This window comes from Capricornis sumatraensis, chromosome 10 (genome assembly GCF_032405125.1).
Source record: "Capricornis sumatraensis isolate serow.1 chromosome 10, serow.2, whole genome shotgun sequence".
Classification (NCBI taxonomy): domain Eukaryota; kingdom Metazoa; phylum Chordata; class Mammalia; order Artiodactyla; family Bovidae; genus Capricornis; species Capricornis sumatraensis.
The window spans coordinates 17,523,516-17,550,841 of record NC_091078.1 but is presented as its reverse complement, the minus strand read 5'-3'; the positions used below and the strand labels follow the sequence as shown (position 1 = coordinate 17,550,841).

General features: G+C 51.0%; 1 protein-coding gene across 1 annotated transcript in view; it reads left to right on the top strand.

The window, feature by feature from the left end:
- Nucleotides 1–27,326, top strand: part of CDH23 (cadherin related 23) — a 388,322-nt gene that overhangs the window by 246,884 nt on the left and 114,112 nt on the right. The window contains exons 15-21 of the mRNA XM_068981694.1: nt 6,388–6,625; nt 8,004–8,109; nt 9,653–9,780; nt 14,554–14,626; nt 16,545–16,661; nt 20,371–20,483; nt 21,727–21,834. Coding sequence (XP_068837795.1) covers nt 6,388–6,625; nt 8,004–8,109; nt 9,653–9,780; nt 14,554–14,626; nt 16,545–16,661; nt 20,371–20,483; nt 21,727–21,834 — 883 coding nt within the window. The remainder of the gene's footprint in view (nt 1–6,387; nt 6,626–8,003; nt 8,110–9,652; nt 9,781–14,553; nt 14,627–16,544; nt 16,662–20,370; nt 20,484–21,726; nt 21,835–27,326) is intronic.

Below are 27,326 nucleotides of genomic sequence, written 5' to 3'. Positions count from 1 at the left end.
TATTGTCTTTTGACTTTGTTGATGGCTTCTTTGCTGTCACAAGCATTTGAGTTTAATGTAGTCCCACTCATTTATTTATTATTTTCTTGCCTTTGCTATTTGGGTCAAGTCCAAAAAGTCATCATTAGCTTTCCTTCTAGTTTTGTGCTTTTGAGTCTCTCATAGAAGTTTTTAATCTATTTTGAATTGATTTTGTACATGGTGTAAAATAGTAAGTAGTCTGGTTTAATTCTTCCTGTGTTTCTTTTTTAATTTAATTTTTATTTTATACTGTAGTATAGTTGCTTTATAATATTTTGTTAGTTTCAGGTGTACAGAAAGTGATCCCATTATATATATATATATCTCCATTCCTTTTCAGATTCTTTTCCCATATAGGTTATTACAGAATCTTGAGGAGAATTCCCCGGGCTAAACAGTAGGTTCTTGTTGATTTTCTGTTTCATATATAGTAGTGTATATATGTTAATCCCAAACTCCAATTTATCCCTTCCCTCACCCCCTGCCTTTCCCGTTTAGTAACTATAAGTTTCTTTTCTAAGTCTGTGAGTCTGTTTCTGTTTTGTAAATAAATCCATCTGTAACTTTTTTAGATCCCAAGGGTGTGATATCGTGTGATATTTGTCTCTCCTGGTTTGGTTTGTTCGCTTGTGTGACGGTCTCTAGGTCCACCCATGTTGCTGCGAATGGCATGACTGCTTTCTTTTTACAGCTGAATAATACTCCACTGTGCATCTGTAACACATCTTCTTCATCCATCGCTCTATCAGAGGACATTTAAGTCGCTTCCATTTCTTGGCTACTGTAAGCAGTGCTGCAGTGGACGCTGCGGTGCACGTATATTTTCACACTATGCTTTTCTCCACGTATATATCCAAGAGCGGAATTGCTGGATCATATGGCAGCTCTATTTTTAGTTTTTTAAGGAAGCTCCATGGAGTTCTCCATAGTGATTGTACCAATTGAGATTCCCATCAACAGGGTAAAAATGTTCCCTTTTCTCCACGCCTTCTCCAGCATTTATTGTTTGTAGACTTTTTGAGGATAGTCATTCTGACTGGTGTGAGGTGACATCTCATTGTAGTTTTGGTTTGCATTTCTCTGATAATTATCAGTGTTAAGCATTTTTTCATGTGCCTCTTGGCCATCTGTATGTCTTCCTTGGAGAAATGTTTATTTGGGTCTTATAGAAAAACCCAAACAAATTTTTTGGCCAACTGGATAGATGTTGGAGATTAATCCCTTGTCAGTTACATTGTTTACAAATATTTTTCCCATATCCTGCATTCTCACACTTGCTTAGTTTTGATACCATATTTGTGTGTGGATGATTTCTTACCTTTTTCTGTATATTTGTCTTTACTGGTGAGTTTTCACATTCATGAATTTTTTGTTTCTAGTTTAGACCTTTTCTGCCTAGAGAATTCCTTTAGAATTTGTTGTAAAATGTATCTGTTGGTGCTGAATTCTCTTAGCTTTTACTTGTCTGTAAAGCTTCTGGTTTCTGTGTTATATCTGAATGAGAGCCTTGCTGGGTAAAGTTGTGGGTTCTTCTCTTGCAACACTTTAAATATATTGTGCCACTCTCTCCTGACATGTAGAATTGCTACTGAGCAATCAGCTGATAAACTCATGAGAGTTCCTTTTTATGTTATTTGTTGCTTTTCTCTTATTACTTTAAATATATATATATATAGTCAATTTAATTATTAATATGTCTCAGCATCTTCCTCTTTGGGTTTAAAGACTCCCAAAGAGCCCCTCTTTGGAACTTTTGTGCTTCCTAGACTTGGGTGCCTGTTTCTTTCCCCTTGTTAAAGAAACTTGCAGCTACTGTCTCTTCAAATATTTCTCAAGTCCTTTCTCTCTCTCTCTTCTCCTCTGGGACCCCTATCATGCAAATGTTGATGCATTTAATGTTGTCCCAGAGGTCTCTTCAGTTCAGTTCAGCCACTCAGTCGTGTCCGATTCTTTGCGACCCCATGAATTGCAGCACGCCGGGCCTCCCTGTCCATCACCAACTCCCGGAGTTCACTCAAACTCACGTCCATCGAGTTGGTCATAACTTTCCTTCCAAGGAGTAAGTGTCTTTTAATTTCATGGCTGCAATCACCATCTGCAATGATTATGGAGCCCCCCAAAATAAAGTCTGACACTAGTTCCACTGTTTCCTCATCTATTTCCCATGAAGTGATGGGACGAGATGCCATGATCTTCGTTTTCTGAGTGTTGAGCTTTAAGCCAACTTTTTCACTCTCCTCTTTCACTTTCATCAAGAGGCTTTTTCATTCCTCTTCACTTTCTGCCATAAGGGTGGTGTCATCTGCATATCTGAGGTTATTGATATTTCTCCTAGCAATCTTGATTCCAGCTTGTGTTTCTTCCAGTCCAGCATTTCTCATGATGTACTCTGCATATAAGTTAAATAAGCAGGGTGACAATATACAGCCTTGACGTACTCCTTTCCCTGTTTGGAACCAGTCTGTTGTTCCATGTCCAGTTCTAACTGTTGCTTCCTGACCTGCATATAGGTTTCTCAAGAGGCAGGTCAGGTGGTCTGGTATTCCCATCTCTCTCAGAACTTTCCACAGTTTATTGTGATCCACACAGTCAAAGGCTTTGGCATAGTCAATAAAGCAGAAATAGATGTTTTTCTGGAACTCTCTTGCTTTTTCCATGATCCAGCAGATGTTGGCAATTTGATCTCTGATTCCTCTGCCTCTTAGACTGTCTTAATTTCTTTTTAGTCTTTTTCCTTTGTTCTGTTCCGTGGCAGTGATCCCTGCTGTTCTGTCTTCCAATCATCTGTATTCTGCCTCATTTATTCTGCCATTGATTCCTTCTGGTGTGTTTTTCATTTCAGATATTTTATTGTTCATCTGTTTGTTTGTTCTTTAGCTCTCGTAGGTGTTTGTTAAGTATTTCCTATGTCTTCTTGATTTGTGGCTCCATTATTTTTCTGAGAGCTAGGAACATCTTTACTATTGTTACTCTGAGTTCTGTTTTGGGTAGATTGCCTGTCTCCTGTTTACTTAGCTGCTCTCCTAGCATTTTATCTTTTCCCTTCATCTGGGACACATTCTTCTGCTGGCTTGTTTTGTCTAACTTTCTGTGATTGTGGTTTCTGTTCTACAGACTGCAGGGTTGTAGTTCTTGCTTCTGCTTTCTGCTCTCCTGTCGGACGAGGCTGGCTGAGAGGCTTGTGCAGGCTTTCTGATGGAAGCAAGTGGTTCCTGCCTACTGGCAGGTGGGGCTGGATCTTGTCCTTCTGGTGGACAGACACCTGTCAGGGGGTGTGTTTAGTGGGCAGCTGTGTGGGACCTGAGAAAATATTTAAAGAGATAATAGCTGCATGCTTCTTTAACACTGCTGAGAGTCAAGAAGACTTTTGGCAGCCTGTATGCTAACAGGCGGGACTGTGTCCCCGCATTGTTGGCTGTTTGCTTTGAGGTGTCCCAGCCCTGGAGCCTGCAGGCTTTTGGTTGGGGCCAGGCCTTAATGAGAAACTGGCTGCCTCCAAGAGGGCTCCCAGTGAGCACTCCCCAGAACTGCTGCCTCCAGTTTCTTTGTCCATGCATTAAGCCATAGTTGCTCCACCTTCACAGTAGGCCCTCTAATACCAGCAGGTAGGTGTGGTCCAGGCTATTATGTGAGCACTACTTTTTTCCTGGGTCCCAGTGGAGATACTTCATGAGTGGAGTTTCTGTTTCCCCCAGTCCTTTGGAATTTCTGCAATCAAACCCTGCTGGCCTTCAAAGCCAGATTCTCTGGGGCCCCTGTTCCCATTGCCAAGCTCCTAGGCTGGAGAGCCTGACATGGGGCTCAGAACTTTCACTCCTATGGGAGAACTGCCATGATATAATTGTTTTCCAGTGGGTCACCCATCCAGCAGGTATGGGATTTGATTTTATCACAGATGCATCCCTGCTACTATCTTGTTGGGACTTCTTCTTTGTGTTTGGATCTAGGATATCCTTTTTGACGGGTTCCAGATTCTTTTTGTTGATGGTTGTTCATCAGTTAATTGTGATTTTAGTGTTTTTGTAAGAAGAGGTGAGGTCACATCCTTCTACTCCATCATCATGTCTTCCAAGAAGAACTTTTTTTTTTCTCTTGTGCTTCATCTGGCTTCTCTTGCTATGTATAGTGTACCTCAGACAGAGGCCTCCACCCAGCACTTCAGGCCAGAGTTCTTCTGATCTATGTGTCTGCTTTTATGCCAGTACCATACTGTTTTGGTTCCTGTAACTTTGTAATATAGTTTGAAATCAGGGAGTGTGATGGCTCTAGCTTTGTTCTGTTTTCTCAAGATTAGTTTGGCTCTGGGGTTCTGTTATGGTTCCACACAAATTGTAGGATTATTGTTCCATTTCTGTGGAAAGTGCCATTGGAATTTTGATAGAGATTGCATTGAATCTGCAGATTGCTTTAAGGAGTATGGACATTTTAGCAATATTCTTTCAATCCATGAGCATGGAATATCTTTTTATTTGTCTTTTTCAGTCTCTCTCATCAATGTCATATTTTTCAGTGTATAGGTTTTCACCTCTTTGGTTAAATTTATTCTGAGGTAGTATTTTACTGTGTGTGTGTGTTTTTGTGTGTGTGTGCAATTGTAAGTGGGACTTTTTCCCTAATTTTTCTTCCTGATAGTTCATTATTAGTACAAAGAAACAGAACAGATTTTTGTATATTGATTTTGTATCCTGCAGCTTTACCAAATTCCTTTGATTTTAACCTTTTATATGTGGAGTGATTTGGGTTTTCTACAAATAATATCATGTCATCTGTCAATAGTGAAAGTTTTACTTCTCTTCTGATTTGAATGCCCTCTTTTTTCTTGGTTAATTGTTCTAGCTAGGACTTCTAGTACTATGTTGAATGAAAGTGACAGGAGTGGGCATCGTTATCTTGTCCCTGATCTCAGAGAAAAAACTTTCAGATTTTCAGCATTGAGTGTAAGGTTAGCTGTGAGCTTGTCACATATGGCTTTTGTTATCTTGAGATACTTTTCTTCTATGTGCATTTTGTTGACAGTTGTTATCATAAATGCATACCAAACTTTGTCACATGCTTATTCTGTGTTTTTTGAGGTTTGTTCATTATTTTCAGCTAGCCTGGGTCTTCGTGCTGCACACGGGCCTTCTCTCGTGTGGTGAGCAGGGGCTACTCTCCATTGCAGTGCATGGGCTTCTTGTTGCAGTGGCTTCTCTTGTTGCAGAGCATGTGCTCTAGGGGCACAGGCTTCAGTAGCTACAGAGCGTGGGCTCAGTGGCTATGCTTCCTTGGCTCTAAAGCACTGGCCTGGTAGTTGTGGCACATGGGCTTAGTTGCTGCGCAGCATGTGGGATATTCCCAGAGCAGGGATTGGACCTGAGTCTCCTACGTTGGCAGGTGGATTATTAACCACTAGGCTGCCAGGGAAACCCTTATTCTGTGTTGAGTGAGATGATCGTATGATACGACCCCTCACTGTGTTAGTGTCCTGTGTCCCATTGATTTGCAGATGTTGACCCATCTTTGCATCCCTGGAATAAATCCCACTTGATCATGGTGTATGATCCTCTTAATGTTCTGTTGAATTTGATCTGCTAATGTTTTGTGAGGTTTTTGCATCTTTGTTCATCAGGGATACTGGCCTGTCATTTTCTTGTGTTGTCCTTATCTGGTTTTGGTATCAGGGTAATGCTGGACTCATCAAATGAGTTTGGAAGTATTCCTTACTCTTCTCTTTTGGGAGAGAGTTTGAGAAGGATTGGAATTGATTGTTCTTCAAATTTTTGCTAGAGTTCACTAGTGAATCCACCTGGTCTTGGACTTTAGTTTGGGAGAGATTTTTGATTATTGGGTTTATCTCCTTACCAGTAACCAGTGTGTTCAGACTTTCTATTTCTTCATGATTTAGTCTTGGTGGTCTGTGTGTTTCTAGGACTTTATCCATTTCTTCCAGATTGTTTGGTTTGTTGGCATATGATTTTTCTTAGTAGTCACTAATAATCTTTTGTACTTTTGTGGTATCAGTTTTAAGAATTTCTGACCGTTGCAGTTCCTTAACATCTAAATATCTCCAGTAGGCAGAAACCCTTGTCCACAGCAAGAGGAGCTTCATTCTGCCCAAGTTTCCTCATTGATTAAATCAACATACTCCTTCCCTTTCAGTACCTGACCATCATTCATCTCTCATGTTGTCCTTATCCCTGCCCACCGCCTCCTGTTAAACATAGCTGCTCTTCTTATTTAGGGAAAATGACAAGGCAAATTTCAGACTTCGTTAATATCTCTCTGTTAATCACCTTGGGCAAGGACAGGCTGGTAAATGCAGGCCCTTATCCACCAACTGCTTTAAACCAGGGTGTCTTTTCCCTTCCTCCTCCCGGCCTGACACAGGTTCTCTCTGGACAAGGACACAGGACTCATCATGCTGATTGCCAGACTGGACTACGAGCTCATCCAGCGCTTCACCTTGACGGTCATTGCCCGGGACGGGGGCAGTGAGGAGACCACAGGCCGGGTCAGGATCAACGTGTTGGATGTCAATGACAACGTGCCCACCTTCCAGAAGGATGCCTACGTGGGCGCCCTGAGAGAGAACGAGCCTTCCATCACACAGCTAGTGCGACTCCGGGTAAGATGCCGGGGTGCCCTCTGATCTGTGTGTTTCCCTAGTCCTTCTCTCTCTCTGCCGTCTCCTTGACTACCCCTTTATAAAGCCACTGCAAGAAGTGCTGACATCCATCCATGAAGGATTCTGCTCAGATCAGGGGTCACATTCTCGATCTGGGTCAGGCCCACCTCTGAGCATCACTTTGCATCCCTGATTGCTGAGTAAGACTAGTGTCTGCTTTGGCTTAGATTTTAGGTCTCCAGTCACCACCCTCCACCTCCCCTGGTGAGTGCCAAGCAGTCCCTTGTTAAAGTCCCCCATCCAGACCCTTTAGTGATAGCCTGCAGTCAGGTACAGCTGCAGCTGGAAACCACCAGAGCCCATGGACACAGCCCAGTTCATGGGAGGGGAGACAGGAAGGGAGAGGCAGGCCCAGGGAATGAGCAGAGAGCCAGGACCAGGACTTGGGACTCCATGCTTCAAGCATCCTCCTGCAGTGAGTCCCTCCACCATACGTCGGTAACCTGTAATCAGAAACTGCTTAACGTCTCATGCCCCTTCCTCTGCCAACCCAGAGTGACAGGACCCAGAGCCTCCAACTAGAACTTATTTCTGAAGGAGGCAGGGATAAGGGCAAGGTGGAAGAGGTGGGCATGGGGGACACCATGTATGGCCAGTATGGCCATGGCTCCCCAGTGGACCCTGCCCAGCTCCTCTTACACACAGACTGGAGGGAGGCTCCTAGGGTCAGAGACATTTGGAAAGAGCTGATTAATGCAGCCACACCAGAGATGGTCAAGGAGGAGGAGGATACCTGACCCCATTCCAAGTGTCTTCTTCTCTCCTTACATTCATGCAACCTGCACTTATAATTAGACATCTACTGTGTGCCAAACACTGGGCTGAACTCTAGGTATCAGTTGCAGTCAAGAAACGAAGTTCCTTCCCACATGCAGCTGACAGTCTGAACAAGGAAGGCAGACAGTAGACAGGCTATAATCAGGAAGGAGACGAATGGGGTGTCCAGCACAGGACCTAACCCAATCCAGTGGTCAAGGAAGGCCTCCATGCATAGAAAGGTCCAGCTGGGACTAGGGGTCTAGGTAATGATCATGCCAAGTGTGGTGGAGACCCTTTTTATCCTCTGGATAAGGCCTAGACTTCCTCTGTTCCCTCTAGGCCTTCAGCCTGCCCTCTAGGTTCTCCAGGATACCTCCACACCCCTACATCATGTGCGTCTGCTGGGAGCCAGAGGGTAGCCTCCAACTCGGGGACAAGGAGAGCCTGGATCACCCAGAGAAGGGCGCTCAGAGAAGGGCCAGCCCTTCCTTCCTCCCACCCTCTTCTGGCCCCAGCATCACTGAAAACTCATGGGCCCTGTTCATCATCTTCCTTCCAGGCAACAGATGAAGACTCCCCTCCCAACAACCAGATCACCTACAGCATTGTCAATGCCTCTGCCTTCGGCAGCTACTTCGACATCAGCGTGTATGAAGGCTATGGTGGTACGTGCAGGAATGAGGGCCCTGCCTGGGGAGGAGGGTCGACAGGTGGGAACAGGGCTGCACTTCACACCTGTCTCAGGAGGGGGCCCTTCTGCCTCCCAGACACCCTGGACCACTTGGGCAGCTGCCCCACAGCTCCTGTCGGCTGCAGCAGCACGTGGCATGGGGTCACCTATTCATAGGTTCCGATCAGCCAGATCTTTGAATCTTAGTTTTGTGGCCAGCTGGGCTTCTTAAGTTACCACCGTATGTGAGGTCTCTGTTAAGAAAAGGTGTCTGGGCAGATCTGTGGTATGTGGTAGGTGGGGGGAGGCTTATTAGCCAAGCTTCCCCATCATTTGGGCGTGCTGTGGCTACTGCCCAGCCCTTCCTGGCAGTGGCCTTTCCCTGCCTAGCCAGGCACAGTTCCATACTCTGGAACTTGCCCTACCTGCCCCACTGTGGGTCCTGATCCCAGGAGCCCAGGAAGGAAATAGCAGCAATAACCTCAAGCTCCAAGATCCCAAGAGACCACTTGTTTTACTTCCGAGGCCCAGAGACAGAGGGCAATTTGCCAAAGTCACACAGCAAAACTGTCCAGGCAGGCCCTTGTGATCTGGCTCTTGGTTGCCTTTCAGCACCTGCCTCCCCGCCAGAATCCAGCTGCTGAGAACCACCTGCACTCGCACCTGACGGGGCCACTTCTGTGTCTTTGCAGAGTCTGCTCCTTCCACCGGGAAAGCCCTTCCTCCCGGCCCCTTTGCCCTGCTTCCCTTTTACCTCTGGCTAGCTTTAAGATCATTTAGATGTCCTCTCCTCCGTGAAGCTTCCCTAACGCTGAAAGATGAGCTCGGTGTCCCCAAGACAGAGCAGATGGGCACTGGGTGACTCTGAATGTGGGACTCACTTCTCCTCCTACCCCACAGTTGTGTCAGAGACAGGTACCTGCAGAAGCTGCATCCTGGCTCAGGATGCTACAGCCTAAGGACCTCTGTAAGATCTGTGTCCCCCTTTTAAAAGCTGAGCAGTCCCACACCTCTGCCCACCCTCACACCTCACCACCTGCTCAGCAAGAAGAACCCTCCTTGGGTTTTATATTACTAAAATGGTAATTGTGTTTCTGTTTCCCAAATAGAAAGTGGCAGTTTAATATTGTGAGTAATGCCTTTGCAGACTACCTATGCCCCCACTCCCAAGCCAGTACATCTCCCTCCCCAAAACTGAAAATCAATGGCTTAGCATGAAAGGAAAAGGTGAGAGTCCAGGCATGTGCAGTGTGTCTCTGGGGAAGACACTGAACCTCTCTGAGCCTGCTTTCCTCATCTGTAAAGTGGGACTTACATTACCACCAAAATAGATGCCACCTGCTGGACTCAAGAGTGGGCCTGGCACAGATCAGCTAGTCCGTAGACCTCAGTCAAGTCCATGAGGCTCTGGGAGTTCACAGGCAGCAGGAAAAACCAGGCCAAGCCAGCCACACTCTCTCTGCCCAAAGGGGAGCCCTGGCCAGATGGGCATGTAAAGTCCACTTACAGAGGGCCTGGGGCCTGTCCTGTCATTTCAGTGATCAGTGTGAGCCGCCCCCTGGATTATGAACAGATACCCAACGGGCTGATTTATCTGACCGTCATGGCCAAGGACGCGGGCAACCCCCCTCTGAACAGCACTGTCTCTGTCACCATTGAGGTGTTTGTAAGTACCCAGGGGTGCACTGGCCTTGCTATTCTGGGAACTGGGGTGGTGAGTGTGCTCCCAGAGTGTTGGAGCCCTGCTAAAACCCTGTGTCCTCACATCCTTGGCTGTCCCCACAGCTGTCCCCACAGCTCAGAGCATTACTCAGACTGTCCCAAAGGCTGTCCCCTAGCAAACTGCCCTCCTGCTCAGCAGGAGGAAGGCACGGGGCCCTGGGACCCAAGGATAGCCTGATGGTCCTGCTCTAATTTCATTTCGGCGCCTCAGGACTCCCTCTGGGGTGGAGCAGGAGCTGGGGCTCATGCAGGGAGGTAATGTCCTGTGTTCCTTCATTTATAGCCACATTCCGTGAAGTTCAAGGGAGTTCCTGGAAGGTCATCTTCTCTCTTCTATCTCTCTCTGGGCCCCTCTTTCTTCTTCACTTCCTTTTTCCATTCCTCTGAAGATCTAAAGGGGCCTGAAACCACACTGCAGCTTGTCTGACGCGAATATCAAACACACCTTAGTGCTTTCCGTGTCTGAAATTATCAGTCACTGAATCCATTTCCACACTGGTTCACTGGCCCCACACAGCTCCCCCAGCGCTCCCGGGGATGCAGACCATGGTCTGACACCAGGCCAGTGGGCCTTCTCGCCCCCCCGGCCCAGACACCCGCCTCCATCCCATTAAAGGCTACTGCCTGCGGAGACGGTGAGCACATGCTGATGGAAGAGTCCGTGCATTACCGGCTCCGGGAGGATTTGATCAGATTGTCAGGTTAGGAGATTTGCTGTGATTTGACAAAGGCTCAGCAGAAACTTGCCCAGAGCAGGTTGCCGGATGACTTTCCTATCCCAGCTGGCTTTGCCGACATCCCCTGGTACTGCCTCACACCTGGCTTTATCGAGCCTCATCCTCTCGACCCAAGACGGAGCCAGCCCTGGGCAGGGGACCCCGCTTGCTTACAGAATATGTTGGGGTGGGCAGTGATGGGAAAGTCTAGGGTGATGCCTGGAGGAACCTTGCCTCTGGGCATGTGGGAGCAGCATTTAGGGGGAGCAGGGGACAGAGAGGCTCTATAGAACCAGGTCCAGGAAATGGAAGGGCAGAGTCTAGGACCCTCATCTGACACTTCAGGCTCCAGGGGGTGGCCAGAAGGAGATCCTCAAAAACCCGAAAGCATGCCTGCCTTTAACCTGAGACCACCCACCTGAAACCCAAGGCTAAGTAAGAGTGGAGAAGCACAGTACACTTGCTACCAACCCTGACCAAACCCTGGTATTCTTGCCTGCATGGCCCTGACCCTGACCACAGCCCCCAGGGCCCCCTTAATCTTGGCCACACTCATAACCCTGACCAGTCCCCTCACCACCACCAGTGCTTTCAACCAGAATCCTGCTCTGCTCCTGTGTGTGCTGTGCAGTGGAGACTGGGGAGGGATCTGAAGGTGACTATGAATCCTGCTCCCCCACAAAGGGACACTGAATAGAGAGAGGAGCACGGCTTGGGAGGCGTATGGCTTTGACACTCAGCTCTGCCACCCTCTAGCCATGTGACCTGGGATTCTTTTCCCCTCTGAACCTCAGTTTCCTCATCTAAAGAGTGGGGATCCTCGTGGTACTGCCTCGTGATACTGTCATGAAGATTAAGTGCGATCGTGTGGGTGGTACTTGGCTCCCGTAACATAGGCCATCTTACTGCTGGTAAGACAGACGTGTTCCAGTGGCAGCATCCGTACACCAGGCTCTCTCATGCGCAGGGAGTTGCAGGGAATTCAGCTGGGCAGAGAAGGACCTGCTCTAGACTTTTTGGAAACAGATGTGAAAGAGGGTGAGAGTAGGGGAGGTTTAGGGAAATAGGTTGAGCTGTTCCACGCTACCCAGGTATGGGCACCCAGGTAGCGTTGACCAAGTAGAAATTCAAACTTCTTGAGCTGCGTGCTGTGCCAGCTGCTTTGACGTTAGCTAGGCTCTCTCGATCCCATTCTGCAGAAGAGGCAGCTGAGGCTCAGGGAGGGAGCATAGCTGGTGCAAGGTCACCAGTGCCTTCCTTGCTTTCTGGCTGGTAAGTGGCATTTGAATTTACCTCCAGTCCTAGTTAGCCAAGATTTGAACTCTGACCAGTCTGACTCCTGGGCTCACATTCTACCCACCACACTCCTAGGCTTGGAGGCTTGGACATCCCAGTCTTCATGTGACTGAGACCAGTGTGCCTCAGAGTTCATGTGGATTCCCCAGGCGTCTTCTTAAAATGCAAATTCTCACTTAGCACATATGGGGAAGGGCTGAGGCTCTGCATTTCTACATGCTCCCATGAGACGCTGATCCTTCTGGCCAGGGAACCACTCTTTGAGTAGTGGGGCCTCCAAAAATCTGCCCTCGTGGGATCTTGAATCCCAGGGACTGCCCCGAATCCCAGGGACTGCCCCAAATCCCAGCTCGCTTCCCAACCTGTGGTTGGCTAAGAAAGGACCTGGAGAGGGCCTCTCTCTCTTTTTGCCTCAACCCCTCACATGGAGCTGAAACAGGAAGTGAATGGCCCAGAGACAGAACTGACCTTTTATCTACTGTGAATAGAAGAGTGACCAGCAGCCTCCATCTCCCTCCCTGATACCAGGGAGTGGGGGTCTCCGTGTCCACGGGCAAGTGAGGGCAGGAGTCCACCTGGCTGCTGTCCTCTCAGCAAGCCAGCATGTGCCCTGGCCTGGAGCCACCTCGGTCCAACAGAAGCGGTGCTATTGTCAGATTTCCTCACAACCGTCATGCAGGTCAGCAGGGACTCTGTACTTCCCTTCTGGGTCTGCCCTGGCCTGTGGCAGCAGGGCAGACCTGGTAACAGACAGGCACCACCTTGACTGTGAGTGAGCATCGTCTCTTGAGCAGAGCTTTGGGACAGTGCAGTCACTTGTGTCTAAGGACCACACTTGAAAAGGTCACCGCCTCCGGGTTGGTTTTTCATGTGGGTGATTTTTAAGTAGCTGTCACTTGGCTGAGCTGCCTGCTCCTCCTTCCAAAGGGATTTTCTTTCAACAGAAAAGGGGGTGGGGGGGAAAAAGCCCCAGCAGAGATGAAGGAGTTGATGGCAGCGTTTACTGCTCAGGTTGGGGGTGGGGAGAGGCAGATCAAGGAGACAGGGCTGTGCAAGGAGGGGGCGGGCGTGGGGGCCAGGTGATTCCTTTTCATCCACTGCTTGTTGGTTTTTAATAAAGAAGTCAAACTCGGTTTGTAGATTTCCCATTAGGGGACAATAAGCTTTTGTAGAGGGAGCCGCTGAATTAGAACTAATAGCGAATGTAGCGCCAGGATCCGGGGAAATATCAGCGCTAATAAGTTTCTGCCTCATGCTCTGTCACTGACATTCTCCACGCCGTTCCGTGCAGCCAAGCAGAAGGCTTAAATATGTACATATATGGGGCACTCGTGCCCACACCAGGGATGACCAGGCATGCTGCTGGGCATCAGACATCAGGTGGGGCCTCACACTGCCAGTTTTCTGAGGCTGGGGAGAGGGACAGGTCAGCGGGGACCGGTGTGTGGTCCAGAGCCAGGGGCCAGATTGGGGAACAAGAGCGCTACACTCTGGGCACCACAGTCCCAGCAGGATGGGAGCCTCTGAAGTCCCAAGGAGTGGACAGCCAGGTATCAGGCTGTCTCCTTCCTTTCTAATTTAATTTTTAAATTTGTCTTATCAAATAGTTGATTCCTAATGTTGTGTCCAGGCCACCTCCTTCTTCCTGTTTGCTCAGCCAGAAGTGAGTGACTCCAGCAGAGAGACTCACTAGAGGAGCCTTTCCGCCAGAGGGCTCCCAGTCCAGGGGAGACGTGGGCCCCTGGGAGTCTGCATCACTGAGAGCCAAAGCCTACAGACTCCCCAGGGGGCTGCCACCCGTCTGCCCCCGAGCTCCATGCTGGGCTCTTGGGGAGGGGGGAGAAGGCACCAAGCCATGTGGGCCAGCGAGGCTTCTTCCAGGAAGAAACGGGGAGGAACTCTCGCTGTGTGATTGCAAAAGTGGCTGATGGGCACTGAGGGCCAGAGTCTTCAAGGGTAGGGAAGTCTGCCCGATTGTGGAGGAACTGTGGGAGCAGGAGGAGGCAGAGGCTGGGCCCTGGGCCCTGCACTGCTAGGTCAACCCATTGGCTTAGCACCATCTTCTGGCCATTCATGCAGGCTGGGCCTGAGGAGGGATTGCTCTAGGACCGGAGCTGGGGGCTCTGGACCGGGTTTGCTCAGCAGGTGGAGGTGCTGCTGTTCTTATGCGTGTGCAGAAGTGTCTGGAATTCCAGCTCTGGGAGCCCCCTGCCTGCCATTGCATACTTCAGTATCTTCTGGGTTGAGATACTCCTTTCTCCCTTCATTTCTAAGAGGGCAAACATTGATAGTAGGGTTCCTGGAACCTTCTACTAGCATCTTGGTGGAGCTGGATGGGAAGGTCCAAGTGTGGGACTGATGAGCTGAGGTTGAGAGAACTGGAGTGAACTTGGAGTTCAGCTGGGAGACCGACAGGAGAGCCAGGTGAACTGGGAGTTACAGGCAGTCCCAACTGGCGCCTCATTCTCCATCGCTCTGGCCATCACCGTCCGTTCTCGACTCCCACACGTTTCTCCAAGGCCTGTCCTGCCACTGTGAACTGGAGCCCAGCTGGAGGGTCACCTGATTGCCTCGTGACACCCCACCTGGCTCTGTGACACACTGAGGTCAGCAGAGTTCCTTGGTGCCAGCCGTGTCCAGCCTCCCTGCAGTGACCAATCCAGACTGCCTCCCTGGTCCCTGAAGCCTGTCCGTTTTCTTTCCAGGATGAGAACGACAACCCCCCCACCTTCAGCAAGCCTGCCTACTTTGTGTCTGTGGTGGAGAACATCATGGCAGGTATGGCCCGGGTCGGGGAGGCCAGCAGCCACAGCGTTCAGGGTGCAGGCCTAGCCTTGCCCACGTACCAGAGCCCCCTGCCCTCCCGGTGTTCCCACAAGTGGAACCTCTGGAGGTGTGTGGTTGTCCACCAGCCGGCAGTTTCTTCCAGAGCACCGACCATGTGCAGGCATGGTCCCTGCACCTGCGCTTGGTCCCTACACCCCCTGTAGCTAGTTTTCCTTCAGGGAAGAGAATAATGGCTGAGGATTTATTCAGCAACCTCAGGTAAACAAGAGTGCCCTGAAAGTTCCAGGTTTATGGGGCATGAGGCCAGTCCCAGGGCCCGTGATGGCTGAGGGGGTCGCCCTGGAGGATAGTGTTTCTAGGTGAGGAGAGAATGGGAGGCTCCTCCCTGGGCCGCATCTCAAGTGCCAGGACCCACCTTGCAGACCCAGAGCCACCAGCTCCACACCTGCGTTGTGCTCAGAGCAGGCCAGAAGCTTTACCCTTACACCCCGAGCGGATGTTCCGTGGGGGAGACTCAGGTCAGGAATTGCTACAGCAGCTGGAGGGGTCAGGGTCGCCCGGAGGAGCCAGGGGACAGCTGGAATCTGACAGCTGGAGCAGGGACAGTTGCAGGAGTCTGGGACACCTTGAGTCAGAGATAGCAGAGGAGTCAGGGAGCAGCTGGAACCAGAGGTAACCTTCCCTAGCACTGCCGGCCTTCTGAAGAGACCTTCTAAAGGTACCCACCTGGGGTCTGATGATTTGCTGGACAGGCCCCAAGCTGGGCCCAGCCCACCCTGCCGCATGCCAGTCTCAGGCAGCCCCTGGAGAACACCGCTGTTGAAGCAGCCCCCTGCACTCCCCTTTGTCCCCAGAGACTCTGACAGGAGAGGCCTTCATCCTGCACTTTATCCTCTTCCACGCTGAGTGTGCTGGAATAAAGGAGTGTACCTGGGCAGAGGTGCCTGTCCTCCTGTCAGGACAGGACCAGGAGTCAGATCAGGGGCCCCACGGCTCCCCAGGGGGACCCAGAAACCCAGAAAGACCTGATTGTCCACAGCCCCCTGCCCGGCCCTCACACCCCCCAGGAGCTGTTGATTCACCAGCATGATAGATACCATGGTCTGACATGGGTCAGACCTGTGTCTCACCTGTTTTATCCCACAGGATCCTCACCAGCCATCCCACAAGCCAGGCTTTATAGTTATACCCATTTTACAGAGGAAGAAGCTAAGGCTCAAAGTAAGGCATTTGCCCGAGGTCCCACCAGATTCCACCCAGGGCATGGTAACTCTAGAAGGCCACACACTGACCCTTCTCACCACCCTGCCAGAGCTGGAAGGAGGGAGCCGGAAGCCCTGGGGGCATGGCTGTAGGAAAGACTGCCCTCAGAGTCTGGACAGGCCACTGGAAAGGCTGAACCCCTGACCCAGGGTTTCACAGAGATGAAAGTGAGGGCCTTAACTGGACAGTAAAGAGAAAATTAAAACCCTTTACAAATTCTCCTTGTGAGCAAGATAAAATAAGACCAAAATTGAATACAGTAAATGTTGAATAATTTAATATGGAGCTTCATTTCTTTTTGAGTCTAAGTCTAAGCTGGCCATTCTGAGCTCATTTACTGTGGTGGCGTCAGGGAGGGATGGGGTGGGGCATGGTGTGCTCTGGGGCTGGACCAGGACTGAGCTGGGGGAGGAAGGGGGCGGGCCTGACCCCTCCCAGGCTCCACTCCCTCCCATGGAGCCTTGTTCCCACACAGCCCAGGAGTCTGGGCCACAGGAGCAGGTGGTGGAGCCCACTCTCATCCCCAGATGGCCCCTGGGGCAGGCCTCCTGCCCTCTGAGGTCTCCTCCATTTCCTGTGCCTGCTCCCAGAGCCTGGGGCTGTGAGCCCAGGATGAGCAGACCCCACTCCTTTTGTCTCCCGTAAGGAGCCACGGTGCTGTTCCTGAATGCCACAGACCTGGACCGCTCCCGGGAATACGGCCAGGAGTCCATCATCTATTCCTTGGAGGGCTCTTCCCAGTTCCGGATCAATGCCCGCTCAGGTGAGCCCTGACCCTCTGCACCTTCAGCTGATGCTCCCAGCCTGGGGACCGTCCTCTGGGCCAGAGTCTCCTGAGCACACCAGCTTGGAGCACTTGGCCTTATCCCTAAAATATCCGAGTGAGATTACTGATCTTAAAAAAAAAAAAAAATCACAATGTGAATTCATTCACCAAAGAATGTCTTTCCGGTGGTGAAGAGTCATGGTTTAAATATGTTCCATTTCACAATTATCTGGCTAAACCACTGCTCTTCAAGGACACCTTTCTTCAAGCCTAAGTGTCTCAGTGGCTGACCTCATTCTCCAATCCTGGCTTCTCTTCCTAACATGAAATGTGCCTCAGTCTCCCCACCTGCAGAGGATATACATACTAGGGCTGTCGTGTGAAAACAGGATCATTATAGAGAGCTTGGAGTTGTCCCTGGCAACAGTAAGTACTGACTAAGTTAGGTTGTTAGCATTATTTTCTTTGGTCCTTTCACCCTGGGGCCCCCATCCTCAGCTCCCTGCTCAGCCCGTATAACTCTCCTTTCTTCTTCATTTCTCCATATGCCTCCCTCCAGCTTTCTGTCCTCCTTGAGGCTGGGAGGGAAGCAGGGCAGAAAGAAGCAGCAAGATTCCCCAGACTTCTAAGTCAGAAGCTGGAAAGGAAGGCGAGGCCTCTGAACATTCATTCATACCTTCACTCAGCTGTCAGTGGGGGCCTGCTTTCCACCAGGTGCTATGCTGGGTGATGGGGAAAGAGAATGGAATAAGACATGGCTCACCCTCACGGGGCTCCGAGTCAGCTCAGTGGACGTGCAAGGCTCCCCACTTCCAAGTTCTCCTTTGTGTATTAAGGGCACTTGTAGATGCTGAACAGGCCAACCCTGAAATCTCAGTGGCTTAACACAATAGAACTTGTAACTCAGGCAGCAATCCAGTGCTGTGCTTGGTGGACAGTCTTCCACATGGAGTCTAGGGGACCCAGACTCCTTCCAGGCTGTGGCTCCGGGGGGGTCACTGCAGAAAGGAAACAGGAATGTGGGATGTTGTGCAAGGAGATGTTTGTGGGTCAGACCTGGAGGTAACAGACATCACTGGGGCTCACATCCCATTGGCCAGAACCAGGCAATGGCCCTGCCAAATGCAAGGAAGGCTGGGGAACATCATAGTCCCTGGCTTGGCAGCTCCGCTCCAGCCATCATTCTGGCCTGGGAAGGGAGCAGGAACCTGTGATGGACCCTGGCCATCCTGGCCATGGGCGGTCAGCGCGGCCCAGCACGGCATCTAGTCTTCCAGTTATCTGTGCCTCCGTGCTCCAAGCCTGCCTTCAGTCTCTTTCACCCCGCTTTCCTGGAAGCTCGGGGAGCAGATGGCTGGTGTACAAAGACTTAACACATCCAGGGCCAGCCTGCGCCTCCTGTTCCACCTCTGACAAAGCCGGTGCCTCCCTCTGACCACTCAGGAGCCTCCAGCCTCAGGAAGTCTGTGTTTCTGGGGAGTTCAGAGGACTGTCATTAAGGAATATTAGCCAGGCACTCAGCACTGTTCTAAGCGCTCTGACCAACATCACCACCACTCTGAGGTAGGTCTTACCTTCACGTCATCCCCGTTTTCCTTACAAGGAACTTGAGGCAGAGGAGAGGTTAAATCACTGGACTCAGGATTCACAGAGCCTGAACTTCTGACTCCAGATCCCAAACTCTCAGCGCTCTGTTCTCTAAAGCCATGTAGGCTGTTGTGCCGCCCCCAGATACAGTGGCGGGCACACTGACCTTTCAGCACCTACCCTGCCTCCCCAGTCAGGGACTCCATCTCTACCCTGGGGCCTTTAATAATGACTTGGACATTTTCTTGCTGCCTTAACACGGCTCCTTCAGCTCCAAAGGTGTAAGCGTTTTCCTCTGAGCACCTTGGTCAAATTAGCCAGGCCCACTCCACAGAGGTGGCCTTAATTGGATCTAATTTCCCAGACAGGAGGAGCCATCTATCATGCCGACAAGTTCATGTTTAAAACTTTTTAGAGATTAATTTCTTCCTCGCCCTGCCAATTAATTGACACCACCCCAGCACGGAGTGTGGCTTGGCAGGCAAACGATTACCAGGCTTTTGTTCCTGGCCTTAGCACCTTAGTGCCCTGGCCCCCAACCCCAGCTTCCTTATCATGGCAGGAAGGGGAAATATGAGAGTGGAAGAGTCCTAGGGACCCCTGGCCCAGCTCCCTTATATTATGGTAGAATAAACCAAGCACAGAGAAATTAAGTAGCCTGCTCCAGGTCACACAGCTCAACCAATGGGGATAGCACACAGTCCTTGCCCTTGGAGGACCCTCACAGTCCCTTGGAAGAAAAAGAGCATTTTCTGAATGTTGGAAACTTCACCTATAGTTATTTAATCCTCACAAAGCTCTGATTTGAAAGCATACTAATCTCTTTTAGATGAAAAAACTGAGGCTCAAAGAAATTAATTAACTTTCCTAGGCTAAGCTCCTGGAAAGGACAGTCATCAGAAGTCACAGCTGGACTTCACTGTCCTCAGAGCACCGGCTCTTTGCAGTGGCCCTTGTGAGATGGCGGATGGCCAGTTGCCAGACCGTATGAAGCTGGCTTGTGCTGCCTCATGCCTGCTCATGAGAACCAGTTATGTACATCTCTTCCCAACTCCAAGTTCAGTGCTACCTACCGAGTGGGTAGCTTCAAATGGGGCCTGGTGGGAATATTTATAACTAGGGAAATCAGCAAATGCCCTTTTTTCCCTTTGGGGATCCAGTTGTCAAGCATTTACTGTAACACCACTACCAAACGACTTCCATATCTTAGTTACACCAAAACACAGAGAAAAGCCAAAAACAGATCGACAAAGATTATGTGGCGGTGGTTTAATCACTCAGTCATGTCCGACTCTTTTGTGACCCCATGGACGTAGCCTGCCAGGCTCCTCTGTCCATGGGATTTCCCAGGCAAGAATACTGGAGTGGGTTGCCATTTCCTTCTCCAGGGGATCTTTCTGACCCAACAAAGATTATGGTCCATTTTAAATGTTTATATTTAATAGAATAACTTATTTATACACCAAAAAATTCAAAGCATTGTTACAAGGTAATTAAGGAAACTATTTTGTAGCTATTAATATTAAATCTTAACCCACTATAGGTTGAGCTGTCTAGAATGAGCCACGCGTCGGAACATGCATGAAGCACTCGCTGTGTTTCAGTCCTGTTTTTGTATTTCTGTAACCAAATGAAGAAACAGTGCCAGATGCCTCTCTAAGTTTAGAACCAAATTAATCCCATATCAACCCTATGAGATGGGCCCTAATATTCTTCCTTTTTAACCAGATGGAGAAACTGAGGCACAGGGGATTTAGGTAACTAGTTCCAGGTGATAAAGCCAGTGAGGTAATGTCCACAGCCTAAGTGAGAGGTACTTTGTGACTGAGCTTGAGTCCAGATGACTCTCCTGCCTTGTTTTCCAGCCCCTAGTCCGATAATCTGTCTCGATTTCCCACATCTGAAAATGCCTCCTCCTCCTAGGGTTATATTGCCCAGCTCTGAGATTCAGGTTCCCAATCATGGCTGCTATGCCTTGTGAGCACCATCTCACCACCCCCTATTCACACAGGTCACTTGATCTTGCAAGCATCTCTCTCACACTGTGCGCTCTCCCTCCTTCCCCATTCCTTCCCTGGCCCACCCAAACCATCTCTCACGCACCCGTCTCTTATTGCAGGTGAAATTACCACCACCTCCCTGCTTGACCGTGAGACCAAGTCTGAGTACATCCTCATCGTCCGGGCAGTGGACGGGGGCGTGGGCCACAACCAGAAAACCGGCATCGCCACTGTGAGCATTCAGCCAGCCCCTGCCCCTGGCTCCCCACTTACCAGACAGGCTGCCACCTCCAGCTTAACTTCAGCTTGTTCCACTTAGGCCCCTGGACACTTGTGTCCCGAAGCAGTGTGAGGCCTTGTGGGCGTGGAAGGTGGCAGGTACCATTTCGTTGTCAGCCAAGGTCAGCCCTGGGGCCTTTGCAGCTAGGGGAAGAAAGACATGGGGGTGCTTGGGAAGAGCAAATACTCTCTCCTGCCCCCAAAGACCAGCTGGGCAGAAGGCATGAGCCCCATAACTCCCTCCCTGCCCTGGCACCTGCCAAGAAACAGGAGAAAGGACTGCCAGGAAGAGCGGCTCAGAACAGGAGGCAGGGCCCTGAGGGTTCCTGGGGGCTGTCACCACCCACCCCTACCTTGCCGAGCTGAGAAATGACGTCCTGGTTTCCCTCCCATGAGCAGGTAGGACCCGTGAAGCCCAGAGCCCCACCCAAGGCCTTCCTGCCTCAGAGTAGAAGCTAGAGGAGAGCCATTCGAGGGTCCTGACTGAGCTCTTTGCTGCAATTGCTGCAGAGGAGGGTAGGGTGAGACATTCTTGCTGTGGGGCAGGAAGAGCAGCTGACAGGTCTCTCCGGCCGCTCCCCTCCTTATCCTCGTTTGCTCTCTTGCCATCCATCTGGAGCCCTCTCTCCTCAGCCCTCATCCCATCCACAGCAGCTGCCCCCATTCTTACCCAGCCAGAGGGGCTAGGGGTGCTGTCACTTGGCCAGCCACTTGGCAGGAAAATCTCCAGTGCTCTATTCAGTCATGAGAGGCCCCTGCTAATAGGACTTTAGAATTCTATAAATAATTTACCTGGGTGGCAGGTGAGCAGAGAAATTGCTTGGCTCGTAGCTGAAACTAAAAAGGGAAGCTGTGGATCCTATCAGGTGTCCCACCGCAAACCTCCCACACCCTGTCAGCCACCTGCAGCCAAGACTCGGGGTGGACAGAATGCGTCCCCGGTCGCAGGGACCATTTCAGAGGTCATTTCATCCGTTCCTCTGTCTCCTAATGGGACAGCACCTAAGCTCCACGAAAGGTCTAGGCCCCCTCCTGTTCTTGAAAGCCCAGGATCTCTCCTGAGGCCCCCAAAGTGGGTGGAGCTGGTGGAATTAGTGCCAAGGTGCCCATAGGCATCTGAGTGAGTCCCCAGCATGGGCACTGTCCTTGCACAGCTCAGCTAGGTGCATCCCACAGTGCCCCTTGTGGCTTCACAGGTGAACATCACCCTCCTGGACATCAATGACAACCACCCCACCTGGAAGGACGCTCCCTACTACATCAACCTGGTGGAGATGACCCCTCCAGACTCTGACGTGACCACGGTAAGTGGTTGCGGGGAGCAGAGCTTCCAGGTGGCTATTCAAGGAGTGTCTGCCTCTCCCACGTGAGCCCTGTGGGCCAGCCAGTGTGGAGCTGTTTCCGAGTCAGCTCTCGGAGCAGAGTTCCGGATGTTCTCTTGCATGGTGAAAGATAGCCAGGGTTGGGGGAAGCCCTCACACAGTGCTTGGAGACAGCAGGCTCCAGACTTTGTCAAAAGGAGCACTGGCAGCCCAAGGGCAGTGCCAGAGGAGCCAGGGCTGGTTCAGGTCGGGGCCACCCTTACCCTGGGACCCCAGGACTCTGGCCACCCCCTCGGTAACCCCCCGTCAGATTGCACAAGCTTCAGCCCTTCCCCCATCACCTTCCTTCTTCCTCACTTGTGCACTGCAGCGTTCAGTCTGGATCAGCAAGCCCAGGGCTGCCCCAGCAGGGGCCTCAGAGCTCACCCAGGGACTTTCTGGCATGAGATGTTGCAGGTTTGCACAGGCTTCTAGGTGTGCTGCGTGTGGGGATATGGCTCAGGATAGGGAGTGAGAGACACAATCAAAAAACCTCAGGGCGTCCAGAAAGGAGAGCAGTGTCCTGGGGAGGCTGAGCAAAGCCGGGGTCAAGCATCCCACTCTCTATGTGCTGGGATTCACATTTATGAGGCTTTCTTTCCCCGTCATGCTCGTACCCTATTTGGCCTCATTCAGAGAGCCTCCTGCCCAGTGTCCAGCCCCACAGACACCAGCCCCCTGTGATGGACAAACCTGACGGGTCACATGCTCAGACGCTCAGTTGTGTCAGACTCTTTGCAACCCTGTGGACTGTAACCCACCAAGCTCCTCTGTCCATGAGATTCTCCAGGCAAGAACAGTGGAGTGGGTTGCCATTTCCTTCTCCAGGGCATCTTCCTCACCCAGGGATCGAACCTGGGTCTCCTGCATTGCAGGCACATTCTTTACCAACTGAACCAGTACGAAAGTACCCATTTATTGAATGCCTGGGACATGCCAGCTGCTGTGCTGGGTACATCTCATGGATTATCCCATCTTCATGGGGATCCCACATCATGGCAGATGGATTCCTTGCTTCCACTGTGCAATAGAGGGAATGGAGACTTGGTGTTCGAGGGACTTGCCCAAGATCACAGAGCTGATGAGATAGTAAGAGATCATGTCAGGACTCAAACCAGTCTGTTTGACTTTGAAACTACCTGACCTCTGCCCCTCTGCTGGCTCAGGCGCCCTGACAGGTGGCCCAGGTCCTGAAAAACTGGAGAACTCGGGTAGGATGGGAGAAGGGATGGTAAACTTTCATATCCAGTTCTTCAGGAAGGCTACCCCACCCTGAGGGCAGGCAACCTCGGACTGGTGATGCCTAACCTCCCCACCCCTACCCTCCTCAACCACAGGCAGTAGTGACAAGGTCTGCCAGGTCTCGATGGAGGAAGATGTCAACCTGGAAGGAAGGACAGAGAGGGAAAGAGGGAGAGGGGTTGGCCATCACACCTGTCCTGTCTTCCTTCCTGCATGTTAATATGAATGACTCTCACCTCTGGGCGGGATCCCCTCCCAGGGATTCCAGTAGGGTGCAGGATCTGGAATCTGTTTTCTCAAAGTCCCAGGTTGGGGAATCCTTCCAGCTCAAAGCCAGACTTGGCAACCACTCCCAGTTCCAGTGGGCACTCTCTGCTGCCACCTCATGGACTCTAGACCAGGATAACCCCAGCCAGACTCCAAAACGCTGGGGCAGAGTGCCCACCTCTGAACACCTGTCTAGGCAACTCTTACCTTTGCTTTACATGTCTGGGACATTCCTCCCAGAGGAAACTGAGGGGAGAAAGTGGCTGTGTGGGGCAGCATTCGGCCTGCTGCCCAGAGAGTAGGTCTGCTGGGCTGGGAGTGTACTTTCTTGGCTTTAGGCGTTTCCCAGATCAGCCCCCGCAGCCTTCTCCAGGTCTCCAGCCTTTCCTCACATCCTCTGTGCCATGGGCAGGTATGGGCAGTGGGCCAGGGGCCTGCTGCCCTGTGTTGCCTCACTCTCCAGGAAACCCCCACAAGCCTTCAGTGAGCATCTACTGTATGCCAGACTTGGCAGGCTCAGGAGTTCAGGGTGCAGCGTTTCCTCTCTGCCTTCAGGGAGCTGCGTGTCACTCTGAGGCTGAAACTCACCCCTGGTTCCCATCTCACCCTGTATAAAAGCCAGGGCCCTTCCTTACTGGACCTGCGTGGCCCACAAGGTCTGCCCCACTTTAACTCCGGGGAGGAGGACATGTGAGTCCACCCCTCAGTACTGAGTAGACATGGCTGTCCACAGCCATGCATTTGGGGCACTCCAGCTTTTCAGTGACTCGTGGTAGTGTTTGAGACCTGGGGGAAAAAAAAAAAAGAGAGTTACTCAGAATTTCAAAAAGAACAGAGACAGAATTAAAGCTTGTTATATTAAACATCTGCCACACATGTTGTGACAACTTTAGAAATTACAATATTTAAGGTGTATAAAAATTTCATTGCATTTAAGGACAAGTTGTAGGCTGGATTTTCTAGAATTCTGGAGAATTTTTTTTAATGTGATGATTTGTCAGGATGTCAGAAATCAAGAAGCCCATATTAATTGAGCTTGTTATAGCAAAATAATTTCAAAAGGAATAATCATAAAAATTCTTTCAAATTTTATAGCCGTGAAATATGTGTATGTGTGTATAGGTGGGTATATCGTAATACCTTCTAGGGGCCCCCCTGGGAACTTCTACAGTCTCATAATGGTCCTGAGTGAGGTAGGATCTGTGGCTGGGGTTTGAGAAAAGTGGTCTTTAAGGAGGGAACAGCTCACCCAGAGGTGACATCAGGAGGAGGTGATATTTCAATGGAAAAGAAACTAGCCCACTTTCTGACTCATCTCCCACCCGCCTTTGCACACCCACCACACACCCCCAGCACATGCAGGACCTTCAGTTTCCTGAACCTGCTGAATTCTTTCCCACCTTGGGGCCTCTGCACAAGCTCTTCCAGCCCCACAGGATGCCCTCTCCTTCCTCTACTCCACCCCTCCCCCACATCCCGACTCTTCCCATGGCTGGCTCATTCTCCTCCCTCTGTCCCAGCTTAAAATGCCACCTCTCTACAAACTATTTCTTTCAGAGCTGACTCCACAATCTGTGTTTAGGTTGTTTGCTTATTAAGAGGCAGTGTAGCTCAGTGATTAAGTGAGAAGCCTTTTCTGCTACCAAAAGGTCTGGGCTCTAACCCCAGCCATACCACTTACCAGCTGTGTGACCTTGGGCAAGTTACTTAACCTCTCTGTGCTCCAATCTTCCTAAGTAGAAAATGGGGATAAAGTCTCCACTTGATAAGGTTGTGGTCATATTTAATAAGTCCAGACACACAAAGGACACTGACACACAGTGAATGGTCAGCAGATGAGAGCTATTGCCACCGTCAGCTGCCTCCCTGCTGGAATCAAACCTGTCTCATTCACAGTTGAGCCCCAGCACCTGGCACAGTGCCTGGCACATTATAAGGGTTCAGTATTTGTGAATGAGAGCTGTTGATGGACTTGTTCAACTTTCTTCCCCATCCTACCTAGCACCCCCCTCCAACAGGTGGGTTCAATCTTCCTTGTCAGAGGGAGATGAGGGCATGTGGCCTGGGGCTTTCCCCAGGGCCCCTCTAGAGGGGGCCCTGGCCACAGCTTCTAAAGCCTGAAGTGCAGGGTGATCCCAGTGTTTATTTCTTCAGAGCTGTGTGCAGACGAGCGTGTGTCGTGTTCCCTTGCACTGGGAGCTGGCCAGGCGCATGTCTCTGTGCCCATGTGCCCTACACCTGCATGGGCATGAGCTTGCAGAGAGGCTGTCCTCTGTTTGCAAGTAAGATTTTGGCCCAACTCTCCCTTCCGCTCCTGCAGCCTCCTTCAAGGACCTGGCTGATGGGCATTGATTTAGAGCCTTTCAAAGCCCTCCAGCAAAATAAAGGAGAGGGGAGAGGGAGAGAATTATTCCCCGTCAGGCCAGGAGAAAAATGACGGGCGTGAAATGGGAAATAAATGAGGGGAAAGTGGTGAGATTCTACACAATCGCCCAGCAGGGAGCTCACGGGAGGGGTTCCAGTCCACTGCCTTCTCCTGTGCCCCTGCACCATCCTGCCACCCAGGAGGGGGCCGCAGGGCCAGAAGTCAGGACCCATCCCCAACCATGGTCCTTTGGAAGCAGCTGCCCAAGATTCCCCTTCTCTAGCACTTGGGGATAGGAGGTGTATCAGCACACTCAGCAACAGGCTAGTGTGCCTGTCCTAGAAAGGGTGGTTCAGCTACTCTGTGCCTCAGTTTACCCATCCAGAAAAATGGGAATAAAAGCTGTCTCCATCCTCTACCTTCAGAGAAGCATTGTAGAAGCACAAGGCTTTCTGGTCTCCTCTATCAGTGGGCTGACAGGAGAGCCTAGGGGACAGAGCTCTTGTTGTCAATACAGCGGTGATTGGGCCCCCATTATAGAGCCTGGGGAAACTTAGCCCCATGCCCACAGCACAGTGAGGACTCCTCAGGCCTGGAAGGCTGAGGCCACCTCCCTGGCCCCTGGTTACAGCAAGGCTGGGAAGGGAGGACATAGGCTGAGCAGGTGGGGTGGGAGTAGCGCCATGTCCCACTCTCTGAAGTGAAAAAAGGCCTGGATGGTTTGGAGTCAGAGCCAACACTGGTCCCTCTCCCTGCCTCCCTGGGGCCTAGGGGCAGACGGGCGCCCTCGGCAGGACAATCCATCTGTCTGTTCTGGTCTAATGGCCCCTGAGATGCCTCTGTCTGGGGTTTAAGCCAGAGGAGGGACAGATTCTGCTGCCAAAGCACAAAAGGCCCCACATCAAGTAAGATGAAGGAGCTGACAAGGCCAGGCTGTCATCCCCGAGTGTCCTGGAGTTCAGAATGACACCGTCCTGATGCAGCCCCGGGACTGCAGTCACACCCCACTGATTTTGTCCATCCTGGGCGCTGCTGTGGCCCCCGCAGCACAGGGTCGGGGTGAGCTGACGGGTGGGTGCCACTGCTGGCCTGGGGCCCTGGGAGGCCGCTAGGGTGGCAGCTGGGTCAGCTCCACGCCTGCTGCTGTGTGATACTGAGTCTGGCCCAGGCCCCTCTGAGGTAGATGGTAGAGGAGTTCCCTATGAGCAGAGATTGGTGGGCGTAGGGACCTGGGAGAGAATGGGCTACAGGGTTTGTTGCCCTGGATTAGGTCAGCATTGAGGTTGATCCCTTCATGGAGTGGGGCTTACAAGTGGGATACCACAGTGGGGCTGGAAGGTTAAAGGGGCCATAGTGTCTGGGGCCCCTGTCCTAAGACCTCTCCCTTCTCGGATATGGCATCCCCTGCTCCAGGGAAACACCCCTCTCCCTCCCCCAGCCCCACCCCAACTTACAGCCACATGACTGGCCCCAACTTACTGTGGTTCATCTTCTGAACCTCCTGCCTCCCAATCCCTAGAGACACCCCCTGCTGAAGCCAAGACGGAGACCCAGTGCCTGA